General features: G+C 44.2%; 1 protein-coding gene across 1 annotated transcript in view; it reads right to left on the bottom strand.

The window, feature by feature from the left end:
- Positions 1-25,696, bottom strand: part of LOC124551288 — an 84,919-nt gene that overhangs the window by 53,161 nt on the left and 6,062 nt on the right. Inside the window, exon 2 of the mRNA XM_047126290.1 lies at positions 6,901-6,964. Coding sequence (XP_046982246.1) covers positions 6,901-6,964 — 64 coding nt within the window. The remainder of the gene's footprint in view (positions 1-6,900; positions 6,965-25,696) is intronic.

Below are 25,696 nucleotides of genomic sequence, written 5' to 3'. Positions count from 1 at the left end.
GGTTATGTTGTAACGAAGTGTTTCTTTAATTTCCCCATTTACCGTATAGCATAGGATTTTTATACTATATAATAAAAAGCATATTACTCAAATACTATGGGTGGTACAAAACAACTTAGGCTAAATTTGGATTCAGCTCTTAAAAATCTATAAAGATCAGCTATCAAAGAACAGAAGTTTTTCAAAAAAAAATTTTCGTTGGACTGTGTAATCGCCCCATCATCCAAGCTTCCCGCGCAGTGCATCCTTCTTTGGGCCAAACATGTGGAAGTCGAAAGGTACGAGAACAAGGGTGTAGGGTGGATGAGGAAGAACAGTTCACTGAAGTTTTGCTAGCTGCTCTCGGGTGTGAAAACTTGCGTAAGCTCTAGCGGTGTCCTGCAGAAGGAGAATTTCGTTTGCATTTTGAAGGCTATGTATAGTGCTGCCACCCATGGGAACTTTATGAAACTGTACGGGCTGAAGAGAGAGTATTCCACGATGTGCCACAAAAATGACGTCTTTTCAGCCAAAATTCTACGAGAAAAAAAAGTGCTGCATTAATTATTGAACTCCGCTCATATAACATTCTTTTGCGACGACTGTCAAACTGTTGTCAGTGATTTTTAGTATTGATTCTATATTGGTTCCCCAAATGTGTGTTTTTCACTGTCACAGTGAATCAGACATTGTCAGTGATTTTCAGAATTGAGCCTGTGCTATTTTCTTATGTGTTGACCTGTGATTCACTCAGCTGCAGTAAGATTCGTTATGTATTGCCTTATACGAAAGAATTGTCATGCATGTAACTGGATAACTATTTATTTAGACGCTAGCGTGGGTAGCTTGCTGGTATGGATGGTAGACGGTATCCAATTTGTTGGTGTTTGAAGAACAAGGTGTAGTTAGAGGTTATAAAAAAAATGGTTCAAATGGCTCTGAGCCCTATGGGACTTAACATCTGAAGTCATCAGTCCCTTAAAACTTAGAACTACTTACACCTAACTAATCTAAGGACATCACACACATCCATGCCCGAGGCAGGATTCGAACCTGGGACCGTAGCGGTCGCGCGGTTCCAGACTGTAGCGCCTAGAACCGCTGGGCCACTCTGGCCGGCCGAGGTTATAGTTATTATCATAAATATTAGAGACCTATGACCACGCTGCCTGGTGTCCTTCCCCAAACAACCAACCAACCAACCATAAATATTATGTGGCTTCATAGGTTTTCAGTTGTCTTGTGTAATGAGGACAATGTAATGTTTTGAGTTGTTATGCTGTTCCCTAGATACCCCCCGTTCCGTCATATTTAATATGTTATAATAATGTATGTACACTGATGAACCAAAACATTATGACCACGTGCTTAATAGCGTCTTTGTCCGCCTTTAGTACGAAATACATCACAGGTTTTGCGAATACGGGATCCAAATTTGTTGGCAAGTTTGTGGAGGTAAGTGGCATTAGGTGTCTACACGTAGTTCATGTAATTCGCGTAAATATCCGGTCGGTGATTTGCGTAGCCGTGATGATGCCAGATAGGGACCCAGATGGGTTCCATAGGATATACATCAGGCAAATTTGATAGCCGAGTCATCAACACGAGTTCACTACAATGCTTCTCAAATCACTGTAGCGTGGTTCTGGCTCCGAGACACGGATAATTATCCTGCTGAAAGATGACATCGTCGTCCGGGAAGACATCAAGCGTGAAGGGATTCAGGTCGTTCGCAGCTGTCAGCGTGTCTTCAATTACTACTACTACAGATCCCATGCAAGTGCAGCAGAATGTCTCTCATAGCATTACTACTACAGATCCCATGCAAGTGCAGCAGAATGTCGCCCATAGCATTATACTGCTCCCACCACCCTGCGTCCGTGATACGCTGCTTGTTTCGAGACGCCATTCCCCTCGATGACGGCATTTGTGGAGACCTAGTGTAGCGGAAACGTGATTCACCCGCAAAAGCCGACACGTTTCCACTGATCAACGCTCGGATCCAGATGGACCCGTGATCACTGCAATCGTAACTGATGGTGTGGTTGGGTCAACACGTGAACATGTAGGCGTTGTCTGCTGCAGATCGCCATGTTGAACAATGTACGACGAACGTGTGCTCCGAACCACTTGTGCGTGCACCAGCATAGTACTCTCTCGGCAGAGATGCGACGGATCACAATCCATCCTACTTCACGTAACAGACAAGTCCTCGAACCCCGCGTTCTATGTAGAGTCGTGGACGTTCAACGATTTTGCGTCTAGTAGTAGTTTCACTGCTCTTACACCTCTTTCTGTAGATGCTCACGACAGTAGCACGTGAACATCCGACCACATCCACCGTTTTCAAGATACTCGTTCACAAGCTCTGCGTAATAATAATCTACCCCTCGTCAAAGTCGTGTATCTCAATGGATTTCGCCATTTTCAGCCCACATCTTCGCGAGGGCGATGTCCCGTCCGTGTCTCCTCCACTTGCCTACTTTTGTTGCCGCGCCTCCCGGCGGTATCCAGCGTTGCGGTAGCCAGTGGTCATAATGTTCTCTTATCAGTGTATGTATATATGTATGTTTATATGTGTACGTTCCACATCTCCTCCCAAATTACTGGACCAATTTCAACCTAACTTGGTACACATTTTCCTTTTGAGCAACAATCACTGCGGGGGGAAGAACCACGTGTCCGTCTCGGTTCGGACGATAAGACGTCATAAACAATGAGATGCGTGAAAAACTGCCTCATCATGGGCGACATTTAGAATTATTACTTCCGTGCAACGAACTCTATTCTCAATCAATTTCGCAGATCGTATGCACATATGACGTTAAATGCACGTGCCAAATTATGCCCTATGTGATCAAAAGTATCCGCACAACTGGCTGAAAATGACTTACAAGATCGTGGCACCATCCATCGGTAATGCTGGAATTCAGTTTGGTGTTGGCCCACCCTTAGTCTTGTGGAGAGCTTCTACTCTCGCAGACATACGTTCAACCAGGTGGCGGAAGGTTTCTTGGGGAGTGGCAGCCCATTCTCCACGGAGTGCTGCACTGAGGAGAGGTATCGATGTCGGTCGGTGAGGCCTGCCACGAAGTCGACGTTCCAAAACGTCCCAAATGTGTTCTATAAAATTCAGGTCAGGACTGTGTGCAGGCCAGTCCATTACAGGGATGTTATTGACGTGTAACCACTCCACCACTGGCCGTGCATTATGAACAGGTGCTCGATCGTGTTGAAACATGCAATCGCCAACCCCCAAATTGCTCAACAGTGGGAAGCAAGATGGTGCTTAAAAAATCAACGTAGGCCGGTGCTGTGATAGTGCCACCCAAAACAACAAGGGCTGCAAGTCCCCCTCCATGAAAAACACGACCATACCGTAAGACCACCGCCTCAGAATTTTGTCGTTGACACTACATACGCTAGCAGATGACTTTCATCGGGCACTCGCCATACGCACAGCCTGCCATCGGATCGCAACATCATGTACCGTGATTCGTCACTCCACACAACGTTTATCCACTGCTCAATCGTCCAATGTTTCCTTACAACAAGCGAGGCGTCATTTAGCATTTATATGTGGCTTAAGAGCAGCCGCTCGACCATGTAATCCAAGTTTTCTCACCTCCCGCCTAACTGTCACAATACTTGCAGTGGATCCTGACGCAGTGTGGAATTCCTGTGTGATGGTCTGGATAGATGTCTGCCTGTTACACATTACGACCCTCTTCAACCGTCTGCAGTCTCTGTCAGTCAACAGACGAGTTCGGCTTCTACGCTTTTGAGCTGCACTTGTCCCTCCACGTTTCCGCTTCACTATCACATCGGAAACAGTGGACCTAGGAACAGTTAGGAGTGTGGAAATCTCGCTTACAGACGTATGACACAAGTGACACCCAATCACCTGACCACGTTCGAAGTCTGTCAGTTCCACAGAGCGCCCCGTTCCTACTGAGGTCGCTGATATGGAGTACCTGGAAGTAGGTGGCAGCACAATGCACCTAATATGAAAAACGTAGGTTTTTGGGTGTGTCCGGATACTTTTGATCACATAGTGTAGTTGCATTCCTGGCCAGTTGCATTTTTCACATTTTGTTTCGTTTCAGAAATATGTGAGGTGGCAGAGTTAGATAGGAGAGCCTATATCTTAATGATATGGCAGACAATCTTGACATCAACCTTAAACTTTTCACAGACTAGACAGTTTCATGTAACGAAATTCCGTCTGAATGAAGCTGCAGAAACATTTGACTAGATGTTGATAAGATTTCAATGTGCATCAAATTTAGACAAATAAACATTACGCGCTTCGGAAAACGACAACACAAAACGTGCCATGACTACAGTATCAGTGACTTGCTGTAGCGTGCGATTTACGTGTAGTGGAGTCGGGCTGGGTTGCGCAGACAAAAACTTTTAAGTAACAAGTGCCAAATCAATAAGAGTACAACAATATAATTCTCTGTAGCCCAAATAGTTATGTAGGGCTTGAATATTCTAATAGAAATTATTCTTAACAGATACAGAATAAGGCACAATATAGAACAATTAGCTGACAAATCCGGCTTTGCCCGGGCATTCAGTATGTCAATTTTCTAACAGAAAACTAAAGTTTCTCCTATGCTAGGGGCGATGCTTCGAGTCTCTACAGCACGATTTTGTAAACCTCTCTGTGACAGCCGCTTTTCGTAATTCTATACACGGCAGTTGTTTTCGCCTGTAGCCGTTTGCGCTTCGCAGATGAAAGCTACCAAATGCAGTGCCAGGTGTCAGGGATTTCTGTAAATGGACTGGGCTGCAGGAGTGTCTTATTAGCAAAGAACAAATGTATTAAAACTTCGTTCATGATGCGATATTTTCTCTCGCATCACAGTGTTTATCATCTTTTGAACTGTGTGTCGTACAACGAAATGTTTGTGTAGATCCATTCAGCGGCATATGTAGATACTGACTTCAGAATGTGTTGTGAACAGAATTGGTAGCAAAGAAGTAACAAATTTAAACATCAGTGACAATGTGGCAGTTTTTGACTCATCTCAGCGTTTATCTCGTCATATGTCCTGAATTACATGTGGTACCATGATACGCTATATGATGGAAAGTATCCGGACACACACAAAAACATACGTTTTTCATACTACGTGCACTGTGCTGCCACCTACTGCCAGGTACTCCATATCAGCGACCTCAGTAGCAATTAGACATCGTGAGAGAGCATAATGGGGCGCTCCGCGGAATTCACGGACTTCGGACTTGGTCAGGTGATTGGGTGTCACTTGTGTCATACGTCTGTACGCGAGATTTCCACACTCCTAAACATCCCTAGGTTTACTGTTACCGGTGTGACAGTGAAGTGTAAACGTGAAGGGACACGTACAGCACAAAAGCGTACAGGCCGACCTCGTCTGTTGACTGTCAGAGACCGCCGACAGTTGAAGATGGTCATAATATGTGATAGGCAGACATCTATCCAGACCATCACACAGGAATTCCACACTGCATCAGGATCCACTGCAAGTACTATGACAGATAGGCGGGAGGTCAGAAAACTTGGATTTCATGGTTGAGCGGCTGCTCATAAGCCACACATCACGCCGGTAAATGCCAAACGACGTCTCGCTTGGTGTAAGAGGGTAAACATTGGACGACTGAACAGTAGAAAAACGTTGTGTGGAGTGACGAATCACGGTACAAAATGTGGCGATCCGATGGCAGGGTGTGGGTATGGCGAATGCCCGGTGAACGTCGTCTCCCAGCGAGTGTAGTGCCAACAGTAAAATTTGTAGGCGGTGGTGTTATGTTGTGGTAGTGTTTTTCATGGAAGGGGCTTGCACGTAAGTCGTTTTCAGCCAGGTGTTCGGATACTTTTGATCTCATAGTGTATGTCAGGGGCTCACACGGTGGGCAGGAATATGCAATCAATATATGTTTAACAAACATCACTTTCAACAAAAAGTCACGTTTTTCTTAAATGGCACATCTACTTATTTTCTGCAGAAATGTAAAATTACGGTACAGTTATTAACGGCACACTTGTTTTCACGGCTTTAAACACCATGCCTCCCGAAGTACGTAGACCTGAGTGGATAGAAAAGGCGCCACAGCTTCTGCCGTAATGCGTGGAGTAAGATTTTCCTATATCAGGCTTCAGGATAGTGCAGCAAACCGCCATTTTGACACAGCAGTATTATGTCACAAAATGTGGCACTGATTCCGTTGTTTAAATTCTAAGGATTCCAGAATGTATAAGGCTCAGAGCAGTGGAACCAAATCTCCCAATACTAATGCTGCCTCTAGTTTTCATTTCGGTATATTTTCTACATGTGCCATTAAAAACTAATGTAACTTTGTCTAGAAAGTGAACTTTATTTACATTTGTGGATTGTACATTCCTGCCCATTGTCCGAGCCCCTGACGTAGACGCATTAGTGGCTAATTGAATTTTTCACATTTTGTTTCATTATGGAACACCCCGTACAACATGAACAACAATAGTCCCAAGTGTTTTCCTGGGGAAGGCCCTTCAACTTTTGTCGGTAGCTCTGCATTCAACATAACGTGATGCATCCTGTCTACCAAGAAATCCTCAACTCAGTCGCAAATTTTGCTTGATGGGCCGTATAATTTACCTTTGTTAATAAATGTAGGTGTAGTACCGAGTCGAATGCTGTTTGGAAGTCAAGAAACATTGCAGTTACCTGACTGCCTGTTCCATGGCTTTCACGAAATGTGAGAATAGCGCAGGCTTGGTCAGCTTGGGTTCTTCTACACTCAGAGTTCGACATATAATGTATTTTGTCTTGTTTCCTATTTGTTTACGCATTTGCAAAATGCTTGCACACTCTTGCACCTCAAGAATGCAGAGACTTTTCTGGCCATCGTAATACACGAACAGTGCGATGGGATGAGATTTAGACTTACCTAGATTCTCGGAGGCCATGCAAGCTTTTATTTCGCTCATTACTTTTGCGTCGTTGCCATCTGCCTAGAAAAGAAAAGAAACACAGCGTTAGTATGAGAGCTGCCATGGGTTGCATGTAAAGCAGTGGTATCCCGTTTTACCAGAAAGAAACAGGGGAGGCGAGTGTAAGTTATCAGGGAAAAGGCTCGCTGGAACCTTTAACAGCCTTATACTATTTACCCTGAAGAACTAAGAAACTGGTACACCTGCCTAACATCGTGTAGGGCCGCCGCAAGCATGCAGAAATGCTGCCACACCACGTGGCTTGGACCGACTAATGCCTGAAGTAGTGCTAGAGGGAACTGACACCTTGAATCCTGCAGGGCTGTCCGTAAATCCATGAGTAAGAGGGGGAGGAGATCGCTTCTGAGCTGCACGTTGCAAGGTATGATGGCCAGCGAAAGTGCTTCATCTCAGAAGAGTGTTCCTACTTGCTGGAGCCACTCTGTAGCAATTCTGGACGTGTGAGGTGTCGCATTGTCCTGCTGAAATTGGCCAAGTCCGGCACAATGGATGCAAGTGATCGACAGGAAGTTTACGTACGTGTCACTTATCGGAGTCGTAACCGGACGTATAAGGGGTCCCATATTATTCCAGCTGCACATGGCTCCGACGGCCTGTGTGGTTGAGCGGTTCTAGGCGCTACAGTCTGGAACCGCGAGACCGCTACGGTTGCAGGTTCGAATCCTGCTTCGGGCATGGCTGTGTGATATCCTTAGGTTAGCTAGGTTTAAGTAGTTCTAGGGGACTGATGACCTCAGAAGTTAAATCTCATAGTTCTCAGAGCCATTTGAACCATTTTCACATGGCCCATACCATTACAGAGCCTCCACCAACTCGAACAGTTCCCTGCCGAAATGCAGGGTTCGTGATGAGGTTGTCTCCATACTCGTACACGTCCATCCACTAGATATAATTTTAAATGAGACTCGTGCCACCAGGCAACATGTTTCCAGTCATCAACAGTTCAATGTCAGTGTTGACGGGTCCAGGCGAGGCGTAAAGCTTTGTGCACGAGTGCACGAGTGGTCCTTCAGCTCCTAAAGCCCATATCGATAATGTTTGGTTCAATGGTTAACATGCTGACACTTGTTGATGACCCAGCATTGAAATCTACAGTTATTTGCAGAAGGGTTGCACTTCTGTCGCATTGAACGATTCTCTTCAGTCGTCGTTGGTCCCGTTCTTGCAGGATCTTTATCCGGCCTCAGAGATATCGGAGATTTGATATTTTACCGGATTTATGATATTCTCGGTACACTGGTGAAATACTCGTGTGGAATAATCCCCATTTCATGGCTACCTCGAAGATGCTGTGTCCCATCGCTCTTGCGCCAACTATAACGCCACGTTCAAACTGACTTAAATCTTGATAACCTGGCATTGTAGCAGCAGTAATCGATCTAATAACTGAAGCAGACACTTGTTGTCTTGTATAAGCATTGCCGACCGCAGTGCCATATTCCGCCTGTTTACGTACGAGGGTTTTCCACAAAGTAAGTTTCGATCGGTCGCTAAATGGAAACCACAGTGAAAATAAGGAACATTTTATTTGAAATAGTTAGCTACATTTTCCAGATACTTCTTTACATAGTCGCCGCTCCACGGAGCGTTATACCAAATTTCCAACACCATCGTCATAGAAGACAACCACGTGTGCTTCCCGATAAGTCTGTACGCTGGTCTATAGCGCGTAGCCTGCACCCAAGTGTTGTCTTCGTATCCAGCGTTTCGTGTGAACAGAGATGATACTCAGGAAGAGCCAGTTCGGGCTGGGTTGTGGGTGATCGAACACTTCCCATCAAAAAGGCTGTAGGAGCGTCTTCACTGCCCCTGCAGAGTGCGGCTGAGAATTGCCACGAAGAAGGAAGTGCGTGGCAGTTGTGTTAAGGCCGGTTCCCACTAGAGCGCGGCAGCGCGTCGTGCGGCAACGGCAGCGGCAAGCGTTTCCCGCTTTGACGCGGCGGCTCGCGGGATTGGGGTTCCCATCTGGAAGCGGCAGATGCTAGCGGTAGCCAATGACGGGCAGCCACTGAGGTACGGGGCGAGACCCACCGAAACGCCCGGTGCGTTTGATTAACTATATCTTACACCTACATGAAGGAAAGACGAAGTTGGGTGAAGACATACCATGTTTTCACTTTCTGTACAAATGTACTCTTTCACATATTTCATTATTCATGTTTTCTCATTTCACCATAAACAGATTTGATAACTACCGTTCATGATTGTTCACTATCTCCTAACACATTGAAACAATGTACGACAAAAGAGATTATTCAGATAGTTAAGCGAGACAAAAATTTAAAATGTGATACGGTAGCAGGTACAGGAAAACAGTAAGAACACAAAGGCTTGGGGGGAAGGGATGAAAGTGGAAGCCACCAGATAGAATTTCGCACAGAGCATAATGTAATCATCGCCAGCACCTTGCTTAAGAATCATGAAAGAATAATACATATTTGCAACAAAGTTTTAAAAACCAGATTTTAAATTATAAGACATTTCCTGGTGCAGACGCAAACCTACAATTATTTATTGGTTACGAGCTGTGGTTTACAACTAAAGAGACAGTAAACGGTGGCAAATTAAGGAAACGGAACTTGAATAAGTCAAGACCCACAGTTATTCGATAATCTTAAAGTTACCGTAATGCAACGACTGACTGAAACAGAGGAAGGAATCCGCTAGAATACGAATGGATATCTTTGAGAGAAGAAGTGGTCAGTGCAGCAGAGTATGTGAATGGGAAGAAGGTACAGTAGAAATCGTTAGATAAAACGTGATATATTAAATTTGATACAAGGGAAAAATATAAAAATGCAGCAAATAAAGTAGGCCATAGGAAATAGAAATGCCTAAACATGACGTTGACAGAAAGTCCAAAATTGCAACGCGATTTTGCACTTGGAAAACATAAGGGAGTGAAACTGAGAAAGAACAAAGAAAACTTTGCTCAAAGGAGAAGCAACTGTCAAGAACTCATTTGGCAAGTCAGAACTAAGCAAATAAGAGAAGGCTAGAAAGTGGAAGGAATGTGCAGAGAGGAGAGGGGGAGGGGTTGTACAAACTAACATAAGCACAATGTTAGATTCCTGTGAGATGTCTGAACACGCAAGGCAATACTGATCCTACCACTTAGCTAAGTAGACACACTGAAGAACTGCGAAACTGTGTTTATAGCGTTTGCATGTTAAGAGAGAGATTTTGACAATCTTCATTAAAACATTCTTTGAAGCTCTGGAGATGTCATCGATAAAACACAGGGCCACAAGATTATCTACAACTTGTACTGAAACCAAACTGCATTTCTAAGACTTCAATGACTTGAAAGGGAAGCAGTAATTGAGAAGGCAGAAGTAGAGAGGATATAAAATGAAGTCAGTGAATAGCAAGAAAAGCGTTCTAAAAAAGAAAATTTGTTCACATCGAATATAAATTCTAATGATTGGGTACTACTTTACAAAGGTATTTGTGTGGTGTGCAGCCTTGTATGTAAGTGAAATGTGGGCGATGAACAGTTCTGTCAAGAAGACAATGGACACTTTCAAAACGTGATGATCAATAAGAATGCTGAAGATTAGATATGAGGATCGTGTAACTAAAGAAGAGGAACGGAATTAAATAGAGGAGGAAGAGGAAATTACGGCACAAGTTTGACTACAAGAGGGGTAAGTTGACAGGACATATTATGAGGCGTCAAAGAGTGAGGACAAAGGGGTTGCGTGATAGTATTCTGCTAATAATCATCTGTTGAAATGCTATTCTACTATTTTATCTATTAATGTAAGCAGTGAGTTTACTCTTCCATGCACTCCTCCACAAAACATTTAAACCAAAACTGAAATCAGCTGAACACCATATCTTTCAACCACTGTCTGACAACTACTGCATTCACTTTCAACTTTCTATAACTATCACTGGCTAGCCACACACACATACAGATATAAGGAGAACAGAAATAAACAAACATTAGTTTTCAGCATATAATTCTTTAGGCTGGCAACATGTACATAAACAAACCAAACAGGAACGGACATAAGGTGAACACACTAGTTACGACTTCAATTCAGTGTTTTCGGTAAAATGTCTACAGCTAGTGACAGAAGAAAAAAGAGAGAACATGAAAATGTGCTTATGTTCCACAAGCTAAGTTTTAGTTCAACCCCCAGCATGTGACCAGGTGAGGAGAAATGTAGATGTCCGCCAAAAACTCGATTCACTGTAAGTAATCAGTTATTCACATAAAAAAAAGTGAACTGTTTTATAATCTGCAAGCATCACATATCAAAACAAAACGATCATTCTAGATTCCACCGAAGATGCCTTAAAGTAAAAGGCAAAACGCGTCTTGAAGCAATAAAGTACACTGGATATAGAAAAAAACGTTTGCTACTTCCAAAGGAAATAATCAATAGCTGTGGATACTTAGTAAATTACATCTTATGACATACCAGCAAATTAGTCTCGGTTTAACTTCTCATTCCACATGCTATTAAATGCCGTTTAAAAAATTCATCTATCCCTTCTGAAAAACTGTGGTTACTTTCATATCTTGGTAGATAAACAGATTTTGGATATTTGTCATGCGACGAAATACATGACTTTTTACAAGTTATCGTTTGCAAAAAAAACGCGTTTCGATTTCTTGAACCGTTTACGAAATTTGCGGTTGATACAACCAAATGGTTTACGACGAGCAGACGAAGTATCGGTCGCGTCGCGAGCGATCCGCGCGCGGTCACCGCATAGCCCGTCCGCCGATATATCATTCAATATCTCGAGAACGGTGATAGCTATCGTTCTGCTCTCAGCTTTAAAAACAATTTCGATATGTTGACTAAATTTCATACGCAATAATGTATTACCTAAAATGAACTGTACGCAAAGTCCACGCAATGCGTTTTTACCTCTGCACACTCATTAAAATTTCGTGTAAAGGTTTACGTAAATGCGATACAGCAAGTAACCACGACGAATAACGAAAAGAAATTCGGTCCTTTATCGAGAGAAGATATCAGGCTGTAACGTGCCCAAGAATCAAATTTTTCTACCGAATAGTTTCCTTGGAATCGGATGATAAGTATTTCATAGCTGCCGCCGCGTCCGCGCCAGCGCTTCCGCGGAAGTTCGTGTGGCCCGGGGTGCCGTACCTGACGTCACGCTCAGCGCGTTCTGTGATTGGCGGCGCGCACCTGGAGCGCGGCACGCGGCAGCGGAAGCGGTTCGACATGGTCAAACCGCGACGCAGAGCCCGCCGCGCCTTGCCGCTGACGCCGTTTCCATGGCAACCACGCCGCTGACGCCGGGTTTTGACGCGCGGCAGCCCTAGTGGGAACCGGCCTTTAGGCGGGCTGCATTCATTAAGGCGAAGCCTCTCAGCGGGCCCCCCTACTCGGCGGGAGACACCGTTGTTCCAGGCACCTTTACTCTCTCACAGTGCACTCACAACTGAAAACAGCCTCTTGATGCGATCGATGGTCATGCTAGAGACGCTACCCAACACATCTGTGCAAACCTTCATCGAGTTTTCACTGTAGTGTCCATTTCGCGACCGATGGGAACTTACTTTGTGGACAACCCTCATATATCTGTATCTGAAAACGCATGTCTGTACCAGTTTCTTTGGCGCTTCAGTGTATTATTACTCAGCTAGCTTAAAAGGGCCTGTTTTGGTTGAACCTGTTGTTATTTGATTTCTGAATTGAAAAAACGGTGTAATTAGTTATCTCATTTGCACAACACTGAGCAGTCCTAGTCGTAGTGCATGACACAAAAACATAAGCTCGCTCAATCTTGTCTTGGAAGGACCGTGGGCACAAACCCAGAGAAACACGCATAAATTGCATACATTTATTCCACGACAAACTACTGACATATAACAGTCAGAAGAGTTTACAAAATTTTTGATTGACAGTGACATTGGCACACATCGAATACATACCCTTCCAAACAAACAGCCACTTTGGCTTGCTGACCTCTGGCTTCAAAGAATGACACACCTATGTCAAAAAATTACAAAACATATACTGACGAATATTCATTCTACATAATTAAAAGGAAACCAGCTTGACACTTGTGTAGGCAGTCTTTGGGTGGAAATCAAATTAAATTAGGTGAGTTTAAGAAACAGTAATCAAACTTAATATTCGTTACAAAGATTATGCCCAGTAGTGCAAAAAAATGTTTGCACAAAATACATCTTAAGCTATAATTTCAACGCTTGTAACTTGTGTAAACTCAGTTTCAGTTCAATACAATCAGTACAACTCCCCTCAAGCGTCATAACCATTGCAATTCAAAATGAACTACAGAACGTTTAAAAGCACTAAATTAAGTGAGCAAACATTATAAGAATATTTAAAAGGTATTGTCTCAACAAACACATAATGAATTTTAAACAGTTCAACCTCTATTCTTAAACCAACAACAGCTTTACGGCCAGTCAAATTCAGGGACATCAAAGCCCAGACTTACACCCGAACTTTCAGAAAACAAGTGACGCTTTTGTCGTAATTACAGCAAGAACACTATTTGAGTCCAGACGTAATGCTCACCATGATCTGAAGTACTGCTTTGTACTCCAACAGCAAACATGTTTCGGGAAGCATCCATATCAGGCGACTAGTATGTGGAGTGGCTGACAACTCTGTCTGGTGTTTCTGGTCACTGATGTGTAGCACATCTATTAATAGGCCGTATCTGGTAACAGTCTCCTATGGCTACCACGCTTACTCCACCGCAAAGTGCAGTAAGTCGCCCAAGGAACGACAATACGCATCCAAATACCAGAAGGCCTTCGCACAAGGGCTCTCAGGCTCATTTCGCAACTCACAGCGTGCCGCCACTGTAGTCTGCACAGAATGCTGTGGACCTCAGAGGAACAGACGGTAAGGCACACTTAGGGAGAGCGGTAGTGGAGGGGTTTATGTGCAGGCGTTGTAGGAGAAATGTCGAGCGCTGGATGGCAAGTGCCGTTCTAAACTGCCCTGTAAATGTTAACTGGGGAACTTCAGTGCCCACACTTGCATGGTGACCATTCGGAAAGACATGTACATGTACCTCTACATCTACATCTACATTATTACTCTGCTATTCACAATAAAGTGCCTGACATAGGGTTCAATGAACCACCTTCATGCTGTCTCTCTACCGTTCCACTCTCGAACGGCACGCGGGAAAAACGAGCACTTAAATTTTTCCGTGCGAGCCCTGATTTCTTTTATTTTACCGTGATGATCATTTCTCCCTATGTAGGTGGGTGCCAACAGAATGTTTTCGCAATCGGAGGAGAAAACTGTTGATTGAAATTTCATGAGAAGACAAGGTCGCAATTGCCACTGCAATTCACGTATCATGACTGTGGCACTCTCTCCCTTACTTCGCGATAATACAAAACGATCTGCCCTTCTTTGTACTTTTTCGATGTCATCCGTCAGTCCCACCTAATGCGGATCCCACACCGCACAGCAGTATTCAAGAATATGGCGGACAAGCGTAGTGCAAGCAGTCTCTTTGGAAGGTCTGTTCCACCTTCTAAGTGTTCTGCCAGTGAATCGCAGTCTTTGGTTTGCTGTACCCACAGTATTATTTATGTGATCGTTCCAATTTAGGTTATTTGTAATTGTAATCCCTAAGTATTTAGTTGAATTTACAGCCCTCAGATTTGTGTGACTTATCGTGTAATCGAAATTTAGCTGATTTCTCTTATTACTCATGTGAATAACTTCGCACTTTTCTTGATTCAGGGTCAATTGGCACTTTTCGCACCATACAGATATTTTATCTAAATCATTTTGCAAGTCATTTTGATCATATGATGACTGTGCAAGACGGTAAATGACAGAATCATCTCCAAACAATCCAAGACGGCTACTCAAATTGTCTCCTAAGTCGTTGATTTAGATCGGGAACAATAGAGGGCCTATAACACTTCCTTGGGGAACACCGGATATTACTTCTGTTTTACTCGATCACTTTCCGTCTATTACTACGAACTGTGACCTTTCTGACAGGAAATCACGAATCCAGTCCCAGAACTGAGGCGATAGTCAGTAGGCATGCAGTTTGGTTAGAAGACGCTTGTGAGGAACGGTGTCGAAAGCCTTCTGGAAATCTAAAAATATGGAATCAATTTGACATCCCCTGTCGATAGCACTTATTACTTCATGAGTACAAAGAGCTAGTTGTGTTTCACAAGAATGATATTTTCTGAATCCTTGCTGACTAGATGTCAATAAATCGTTTTCTTCAAGGTGCTTCATAATGTTCGAATACAGTATATGTTCTAAACCCCTAATGCAAATCGACGTTAGTGATATGGGTCTGTAATTCAGTGGATTACTCCTATTCCTCTTTTTGGGTATTGGTGCAACTTGAGCAATTTTCCAGTCTTTAGGTGCGGATCTTTCTGTGAGCGAGTGGTTGTATATAACTGCTAAATATGGAGCTATTTTATCAGCATACTCTGAGAGGAACCTGACTGGTACACAATCTGGACCGGATGGCTTGCCTTTATTAAGTGATTAAGCTGCTTTGTTACACCGAGGATATCTACTGCTATGTTTCTCATCTTGGCAGTTGTTCTTGATTGGAATTCAGGAATATTTACTTCGTCTTCTTTGGTGAAGGAATTTCGGAAAACCGTGTTTAATAACTCTGCTTTAGTGGCATCAGTGACTTCACAGTTGTTATCGCGCAGTGAAGGTATTGATTGTGTCTTGCCATTGGTGTGCTTTATGACCAGAATGTCTTTGGGTTTTCTGCCAGATTTCGAGACAGAATTTCGTTGTGGAAATTATTAAAAGGATTTAGCATTGAAGTACGCACCATATTTCGAACTTCTGTAAAACTTTGGAAATCTTAGTGATTTTACATTCTTTTAAATTTGGGAAGCTTTTTTCGTTGCTTCTGCAACAACGATCTGACCCGTTTTGTGTACCATGGGGTATCAGTACCAACACTTATTAATTTATGTGGTCTATATCTCTCAATTGCTGTTGATACTACCTCTTTGAAAACATTCCACAACTTTTCTGCACTTACGTGATCAGATCGGAAGGAGTATAGACTGTCTCTTAAAAAGGCGTTAAGAGCATTTTTATCAGTTTTTTTTAGAACTGTTGTCACCTCTGCTTTGATTAGTATGTAAAAAGAATTCCGCCGAAAATGTAGCAGTTTATTTCCAACTCACATGTTAACCATTTGTAACTTTCTGAGAAGCATCATGAGTGGCGAATATTGTGTAAAACCTACATATTTTCCTGGTTACCATGTTAAACTTTGTGTCTTTTGCCGAAACATAGAGGAGTTTACACGGTCTCACATCACTAACATTTGTGCAAACACAATTGTGAGAGAATTCTGAAACAGTGGTTTATTGAGTTTATTAAGTGAGGAACTAAAGAAAACTAGAGTCAGCAGCTTATGAAATAACACATCCTTGGTACAAACAAACGCGTAATGTCTTCACTCAAAGCTGTTCCAAAATATATAGCATTTCCCGATTCACCAGCTATCGACGCCCCTAAAAAATTACATTGTTTCATCGAAAAAGTCTTTAATAACATAGTACATAATGAAGTTTTACGTAATAACGATACGTCAGAATACTCTCCTGTTTGAGTGCTGTCATTTGCCAAAATCTCATTTTCATATCTGACACCGTTTACGAATAATCAGGAATGTTGTGGATATTTCACTATAGCTTTATCGCAGCTATCGCAAATGAGTGTGCTACGTAAGATCAAATTTCTCGAGGAAAAAAAAAGTGTGAATTCCTAAGGGACCATACCGCTGAGGTCATCGGTCGCTAGACTTACACACTACTTAGACTAACTTAAACTAACTTATGCTAAGAACATCACACACACCCACGCGCAAGGGAGGGCTTGAAGCTCCGGTGGGAGGGTCCGCAGAATCCGTGACATGGCGCCACAAACCGCGCAGCAAATTTCTCGAGACAGATACCTCTACCCAGCGCTGTTTTTCTGGGAACGCTGGCGGATGCGTACCCCTAAACGTTTTTACGATGTTGAGAACTTGGAAGGGTGCCAAAGATTTATTTCACGGACGTGAATTTTTTATTTCATTTTTTCGTGTTGGTAATTGCAACACGGAACGATACCAGTGCAGTTTTTTGTGTGAAAAACAATGTCATTGACTGTTTCAAGCATTTCGGAGCTGCGGCAACCGTTCTCGATAACTGAATCGCTGGCAGCCAGTTCGACAAGCGTGTAGTGCCCTCGCCCGCTAGTGGCGATGGTAGTGCTAAACGGATATGCGTACGTTCAAACGCCGAGCTAGCGATAGATGTCTCTACGGTCCCGCTACCATGATCCTTCACGATTCACTGCCGTCTTTGTTTTGTTGTTCTTTACTCGTTTGCGCTTGCCGTTCCGTTCTTGTCGGTTGTGCGAAGTTTTACAGTGTGTCCTGTCTTTCGTTGTAACTTGTAAATTAAGTTGGACGTGAGAGATGAGCAGAAAACTAACAAACCGTGCTTCATTTGAGGTGATGTAAACTGAAGTGTTCGATACCACATTCTCTTTTATGTTTTGGTGTTTCTCGGTATCGGCTGCTTCATTTGAGCTAAGTCAACTGAAGACTCCGATACCTTCCTTTTTTTTTTTTTTTTTTTTTTTTTTTTTTTTTTTTTTTTTTTTTTTTTTTTTAAGATCGACATGTTGATGACGTCATGGCTAAAAGCAGACGGATGGTGTCCCATGCTTCAGTTATAAGTAATTTTCGCGGCATTATATCCAATGTCGGAAAACCCTCAAACTTTTTTTTTTAAAAAAAAGCACTGCCTCTACCCGTCTAAAGAAGAATTCAAGCCGGCCGAAGTGGCCGTGCGGTTCTAGGCGCTGCAGTCTGGAACCGCGAGACCGCTACGGTCGCAGGTTCGAATCCTGCCTCGGGCATGGATGTGTGTCATGTCCTTAGGTTAGTTAGGTTTAAGTAGTTCTAAGTTCTAGGGGATTAATGACCTCGGAAGTTGAGTCCCATACTGCTCAGAGCCATTTTTTTTAAGAATTCGATATGTTAGATAAATTTCACACGCAAAAACATTATGTACACTACTGGCCATTAAAATTGCTACAGCAAGAAGAAATGCGGATGATAAACGGGTATTAATTGGACAAATATATTATACTAGAATCGATACGTGATTACATTTTCACGCAATTTGGGTGCGTGGATCCTGGAAAATCAGTACCCAGAACAACCACCCCTGGCCGTAATAACGGTGTTGGTATGCCTGGGCATTGAGTAAAACAGAGCTTGGATGGCGTGTACAGGTACATCTGCCCACGCAGCATCAACATGATACCACACTTCATCAAGAGTAGCGACTGGAGTATTGTTACGAGCCAGTTGCTCGGTCACCATTGGCCAGACGTGTTCAATTGGTCAGAGATCTGAAGAATTTGCTGGCCAGGGCAGCAGTCGAACATTTTCTATAGCCAGAAAGGCCCGTAGAGGACCTGCAACATGCGGTCGTGCATTATCCTGCTGAAATGTAGGGTTTCGCAGGGATCGAATGAAGGGTAGAGCCACGGGTCGTAACACATCTGAAATGTAACGCCCACTGTTCAAAGTGCCGTCAATGCGAACAATAGGTGACCGAGGCGTGTAACCAATGTCACCCCATTCCATCACGCCGGGTTATACCCCAGTATGGCGATGACGAATATACGCTTCCAATCTGCGTTCACCGCGATGTCGCCAAACACGGATGGGACCATCATGATGCTGTAAACAGAACCTGGATTCATCCGAAAAATGACGTTTGGCCATTCGTGCACCCAGGTTCATCGTCGAGTACACCATCGCAGGCACTCCTGCCTGTGATGAAGCGTCAAGGGTAACCGCAGCCACGGCCTCCGAGCTGATAGTCCATGCTGCTGCAAACGTCGTCGAACTGTTCGTGCAGATGGTTGATGTCTTGCAAACGTCCCCAGGGTTCGAGACGTAGCTGCACGATCCGTTACCACAGCCATGCTGATAAGATGCCTGTCATCTCGACTGCTAGTGATACGAGGCCCTTGGGATCCAGCACGGAGTCCCGTATTACCCTCCTGAACGCACCGATTCCATATTCTGCTAACAGTCATTGGATCTCGGCCAACGAGTGCAGCAATGTCGCGATACGAATAACCGCAATCGCGATAGGCTACAATCCGACGTTGATCAAAGTCGGAAACGTGATGGTACGCATTTCTCCTTCTTACACGAGGCATCACAACAACGTTTCACCAGTAAACGTCGGACAACTGCTGTTTGTGTATGAGAAATCGGTTGGAAACTTTCCTCATGTCAGCGTGTTGTAGGTGTTGTCACCGGGCCAACCTTGTGTGAATGCTCTCGAAAGCTAATCATTTGCATATCACAGCATCTTATTCCTGTGGGTTAAATTTCGCGTCTGTAGCACGTCATCTTCGTGGTGTAGCAATTTTAATGCCCAGTAGTGTAATATACGTCAAACACAACATCACAGCGACCTCTATTTTTCATTGCAGACTTTTCCGAATTTCGCGCAGTGTCTTACTTCCACGTAAATTCACATTAACTATGACCATTGACGTGATGATGGGGACGTCATCATGAACCTGAGATATAAAGCTTTTACTAAAGCAAAAATGACATTTCTTTTACTTAATAATTTCTGTAAAATCGTTTGAGGAAGATTGTAGGGCGTGCGCCTCGATTCTGTCATCACTGACCGGCCGAAAGGTGGAAAACTCTTGACGGCCTCCCCTTCCGAACAAACGAAAGAACTCACCCCGCGCTTTGGACGAGAACTGGTCGCTGCAGGTCTGCCAACTTATGCGGCGCCACGTAGAGCACTGCTTGCAGGCGGGAACCACAGACCCTGAGCTGGGCTGCGCGTGCTCCTTCATATCTGCCGAGTCTCCACTCTGGTAGCGTGGCTCCAGATCTTTGACAATCGATCACGGACCAGCACAAACACCTAACTTATTCTCAGTTTATTGTTATAACCTACATTTCGTTTTTTGCTTTTGGGTGCAAAGACGAACAAGCTCTGTGATTGTAAGACACGTGAACGCGCTTTGTGCGTCGTGTGATTGGAAAATTTTAAGAATGGATCCGCTATTGCTTAGTTGTTTTGCGGGCAGGTACACTGAGGATGGGGAGAGAGTCATTGCCTTGTCCTTAAACGCCCTCTGACAGGAAACTGTGTTTCATTTATTCAATTTGTTGCGGCAACTGGATCAGTGCGGGTCTTTTAGGGCTTGTTGCCGGATTCTGTCTGCGTGAAAATGGGCGTAAAAATGGAGCAACGAGTTTGTGTGAAATTTTGTTTTAAAACCAGGAGAACAGCTTCTGAAACTTGTAAGTGACCAGAGACAATACCGACTTGAAGTGTGCCAAGAACTGATTAATCCGACTACAAATGACCCAGATTTGATAAATAGGGTAATTGCAGGTGAAGAATCGTGGGCATTTGGACATGATCCTGAAACCAAAGTGCAGTATTCGCAGTGGAAGACTCCAGGTTCACCACGACCGAAAAAAGCACGGCAAAGTCGGTCGAAGCTGAAGACAATGTTGGTGATGTTTTTTTACGTTCTACCGGTATTCTTCATCATGAATTTACCCCTGGAGAACTGGCAATTAACCAGGAATACTACAAATGTGTCCTTGGGCGTTTGCGCGAAAAGGTGCGGAAGAGAAGGCCTGCACTGTGGGAAGACAGGAGTTGGGTGCTACACCATGGCAATGCTCCGGCTCACCGTGCCTTCTCCATCGTTTAATTTTTGACCAAAATCAAAATTCCTGTCCTTCCACAACCGCCATATTCCCCTGATTTGACCCCTGCGGACTTCTACCTGTTTCCTAAACTGAAATTTTCACCGAAAGGGAAGCGATTTGACACGATTGGAGACATCCAGGCAAATACCGGGAGCATCCTTAACACACTTCGGGAAAAAAATTTGCAGGCATGTTTCCAAAAATGGAAACACCGTTGGAGTCGGTGTGTTCAATCAGAAGGGGACTACACTACTGGCCATTAAAATAGCTGCACCACAAAGATGACGTGCTACAGACGCGAAATTTAACCCACAGGAAGAAGATGCTGTGGTATGCAAATGATTAGCTTTTCAGAGCATTCACACAAGGTTGGCGCCGGTGGCGACACCTACAACGTCCTGACATGAGGAAAGTTTCCAACCGATTTCTCAACACAAACAGCAGTTGACCGGCGTTGCCTGGTGAAATGTTGTTGTGATGCCTCATGTAAAGAGGAGAAATGCGTACCATCACGTTTCCGACTTTGATAAAGGTCGGATTGTAGCCTATCGCTATTGCGGTTTATCGTATCGCGACATTGCTCCTCGCGTTGGTCCAGATCCAATGACTGTTAGCAGAATATGGAAACGGTGGGTTCAGGAGGGCAATAAGGAACGCCGTGCTGGATCCCAACGGCCTCGTACCACTAGCAGTCGAGATGACAGGCATCTTATCCGCATGGCTGTAACGGATCGTGCAGCCACGTCTCGATCCCTGAATCAACAGATGGGGACGTTTGCAAGACAACAACCATCTGCACGAACAGTTCGACGACGTTTGCAGCAGCATGGACTATCAGCTCGGAGACCATGGCTGCGGTTACCCTTGACGCTGCATCACAGGCAGACAGCGCCTGCGACGGTGTACTCAACAACGAACCTGGGTGCAAAGCGTCATTTTTTCGGATGAATCCAGGTTCTGTTTACAGCATCATGATGGTCGCATCCGTATTTGGCGACATCGCGGTAACGCACATTGGAAGCGTGTATTCGTTATCGCTATACTGGCGTATCACCCGGCGTGATGGTATGGGGTTCCATTGGTTACACGTCTCGGCCACCTCTTGTTCCCATTGACGGCATTTTTGAACAGTGGACGTTACATTTCAGATGTGGCTCTACCCTTCATTCGATCCCTGCGAAACCCCACATTTCAGCAGGATAATGCACGACCGCATGTTGCAGGTCCTGTACGGGCCTTTCTGGATACAGAAAATGTTCGACTGCTGCCCTGGCCAGCACATTCTCCAGATCTCTCACCAATTGAAAACATCTGGTCAATGGTGACCGAGCAACTGGCTCGTCACAATACGCCAGTCACTACTCTTGATGAACTGTGGCATCGTGTGGCTGCATGGGCAGCTGTACCTGTACACGTCATCCAAGCTCTGTTTGACTGAATGCCCAGGCGTATCAAGGCCGTTATTGCGGCCAGAGGTGATTGGTCTGGCTACTGGTTTCTCAGGATCTATGGACCCAAACTGCGTGAAAATGTAATCAAATGTCAGTTCTCTTATAATATAATTGTCCAATGAATACCCGTTTATCATCTGCATTTCTTCTTGGTGTAGGCGTTTTAATGGCCAGTAGAGTATTTTGAAGGAGATGCATCACAGTACCATTTAAGTGCCACCATTGTACAATTATAAGCCCATTCTTAAAACTTTCCAATCACATCTCGTATAACTGTCCGTCCGAGAAACACGATTATTTTAAATTCACTCGGCTACATTGGATTCTCTCCCTTTGTACCTTATTGTTAGCTGTACTATATGGTAACCTTACCGGAAATTGGAGACTTAAAGGCTGAATGTTAAGTTAATTGACTTGATTGGAATTTGTGGCATGATTATTGACTTTCTTTTTTCTTCCGCTTCTACGGCGTTGTTCAGACGCTGTATTGCTATGGCATACCAAGGCCATTCAACGAATTTATGAATTCTTTTGGAAAGTTTACGCATTCTCCTTGCTTCACCATTGTACCAATGGATTTAAATATTTTTTCACCTCGCACCTTATGCTACATGGTATTAGGTGTATACATTGGGGTGACAAAAGTCATGGGATACAGATTTGAACGTACGCAGATACCTGCAGTATCGCATCCACGAGGTGTAAAAGGGCAGTGCAGGGGCAGAGCTATTATTTCTACTCGGGTGCTTCGTATGAAAAGGTTTCCACACGACGGAAATTAACAGAATTTGAAAGTGGAGTGGTGGTTGTAATTTGACACGTAGGACGTCACATTTCGGAAATCGTTAGGGAATTCACTACTCCCAGTACCACCCCAGTGTCAAGCGTGTGCCGAGAATACCAAATTTCAGGCATTATACAGGGTTATCAGAAAGTCAGTATAAATTTGAAAACTGAATAAATCACGGAATAATGTAGATAGAGAGGTACAAACTGACACACATGCTTGGAATGACATGGGGTTTCATTAGAACCAAAAAAATACAAAAGTTCAAAAAATGACCCACAGATGGTGCTTCATCTGATCAGAATAGCTATAATTAGCATAACAAAGTAAGACAGGAAATGCTCAATATGTCCACCATCATAGCTGTAGTCGAGGAATAATGTTGTGAACAGCACTGTAAAGCATGTCCGGAGTTATGGTGAGGCATTGGCGTCGGATGCTGTCTTTCAGCATCCCTAGAGATGTCGGTCGATCACGATACACTTGCGACTTCAGGTAACCCCAAAGCCAATAATCGCACGGACTGATGTCTGGGGACCTGGGAGACCAAACATGACGAAAGTGGCGGCTGAACATACGATCATCACCAAACGACGCGCGCAAGAGATCTTTCACGCGTCTAGCAACACTTCGTTGTTTTTTTTTTTTTTTTGGTTTCTAATAAGACCCCATGTCATTCCAAGCATGTGTGTCAATTTTTACATCTCTGTCTACATTATTCCATGGTTTATTAAGTTTTCAAATTTATACTGACTTTTTGATCACCCGGTATATCACCACCGGCAAAGTAGTGGCCGACGGCCTGTACTTAACGCAGTGGCGTTTGCATAGAGTTGTCAGTGCTAATAGTCAAGCAGCCATGCGCGAAACAACTGCAGACATCGGTGTGGGATGTGTGACGAACGTATCCGTTAGGACAGCGGACCGAAACATGACGTTAATAGGCTGTGGCAGCAGACGACCGACGCGAGTGCCTTTCTTAACAGCTCGATATCGCCTGCAGCGCGAGTCCTTGGTTCGTGACCATTTTGGTTGGACTCTAGGCCAGGGGTCTCTAAACTACGGCCCGCGGGAGCCGGCAAACCGGCCCGCGTTAGCTGGCCGGACACCCCCGGTATCCGGCCCGCCAAATATCTGAGGTGCTACCTATGTACTGCCGACAACTGCGTGTCGAGGCCTATCGCGACCAACACACCGCGACATTGGCCCTGCTGCTCGCTACAGGACTGCATAACTACACGTATTGTTGCGCCGCTTGAAATAACAATGCGTTGACATACTCTACCTCCGTTATTACGTCTTGCTGTAATTGTGTTGCTAACAATGATTTTGGGATTTCGTTAACTTTGCAGGGCGCTTTCGTGAAGAATGTGCAGTGACATACTTTTTCGTCGGTGAAATTCGCCAGAATAAAATACGCCAGAATTGCGGTCAGGTACGTCCACCAATCAAAATTATGTAATTAAATAAAAATCGTAGTTCGTTTCAGTGCTAGCTATTCCCACAACCTTTGATTTTTGCGATTTCATCTTTCCTTTAGCCTTACATTACGGTGATCGTGGAGTTCTAGGGTGCTTCAATCCCACTAGGTAGATGTTGGCCCTTATGACTTCGTGGAGGAGTCAATGTGGCCCGCGGACGAAAAGGTTTGGAGACCCCTGCTCTATAAAACTGGAACACCGTGGTCTGGGCAAGTGAGTCCCGATTGATAGGATTCCAGTGCAGCGCAGACCTCACGAAACAATGTACCCAAGTTGTCAACAAGGCACTGTGCAAAGTGGTGGTGTCTCCATAATGGTGGGGACTGTGTTTACGAGGAATGTACTGGGTCCTCTGGTCCAAGTGAACCGATCACTGGCCGGAAATGGTTACGATCGGTTAGTTAGAGATCATCTGCATCCATTCATGGAAATAATGTTCCCAAACAATGATACAATTTTTGTGGATGGCAACGCGCCATGTCATCGGGCCCCAACTTTTTGGACTGGTTTGGAGAACATTCTGGACAAGTCGACAGAATGATCTAGCCACCCAGATCGCCCATCATGAATCCCATGGAACATTTATGGGACATAATCGATATGTCAGTTCGTGCACAAATTCTTGTACTGGGAACACATTCGTAATTATGGACGGCTATAGGGGCAGCATGGCTAATTATTTCTGCATGGGACTTCCAGCGACTTGCTGAGTCCATGCAACGTCGAACTGCTGCATTACACCGGGCAAAAGCAGGTCCGACACCATATTAGGAAGTACCCTATGATTTTAGAGACTTCAGTGTAGGTACTGATTTTGTGATCACTGGTGCCTTAAGGAAAGGTTTACTACCTTTTGCTTCAAAACTCGATTTTTTAAAATTACATTTTTGAACCCCTGAAACGGTTTTTCCGTAAACGGAACGGAAATGTTTGTTATTCGCGGTTGAAAAAAAAGTGCACCTCCCTGAAATCGGCATTTTTCACGCACCAGTTTTTTTTTTATTTTTTATTTCGGAGGACGACTTATTGTACCAGTGCTTGGGAGGAGACACACAAAATTCAAATGAAAGTTTGAACGCGTGTGTTTGGAAGTTAGCCCCGAAGCATTTGCACTCTGGTGCAAAGACTGTGGAGATTACTACTTTCCTGGCAGTGAGCAGCTTCAACCAAGGGTATTCAGCAATTCTGAAGACAATGACAACGATGGACGGCACCCTGGGACCCTATTCGACGCAGTTCGCCAAGCATTCGGACGACCACC

The sequence above is a fragment of the Schistocerca americana genome, chromosome 9, assembly GCF_021461395.2.
Source record: "Schistocerca americana isolate TAMUIC-IGC-003095 chromosome 9, iqSchAmer2.1, whole genome shotgun sequence".
Lineage (NCBI taxonomy): Eukaryota > Metazoa > Arthropoda > Insecta > Orthoptera > Acrididae > Schistocerca > Schistocerca americana.
Note: the sequence above shows the minus strand (reverse complement) of the source record. Positions and strands in the feature narration are given on the sequence as shown.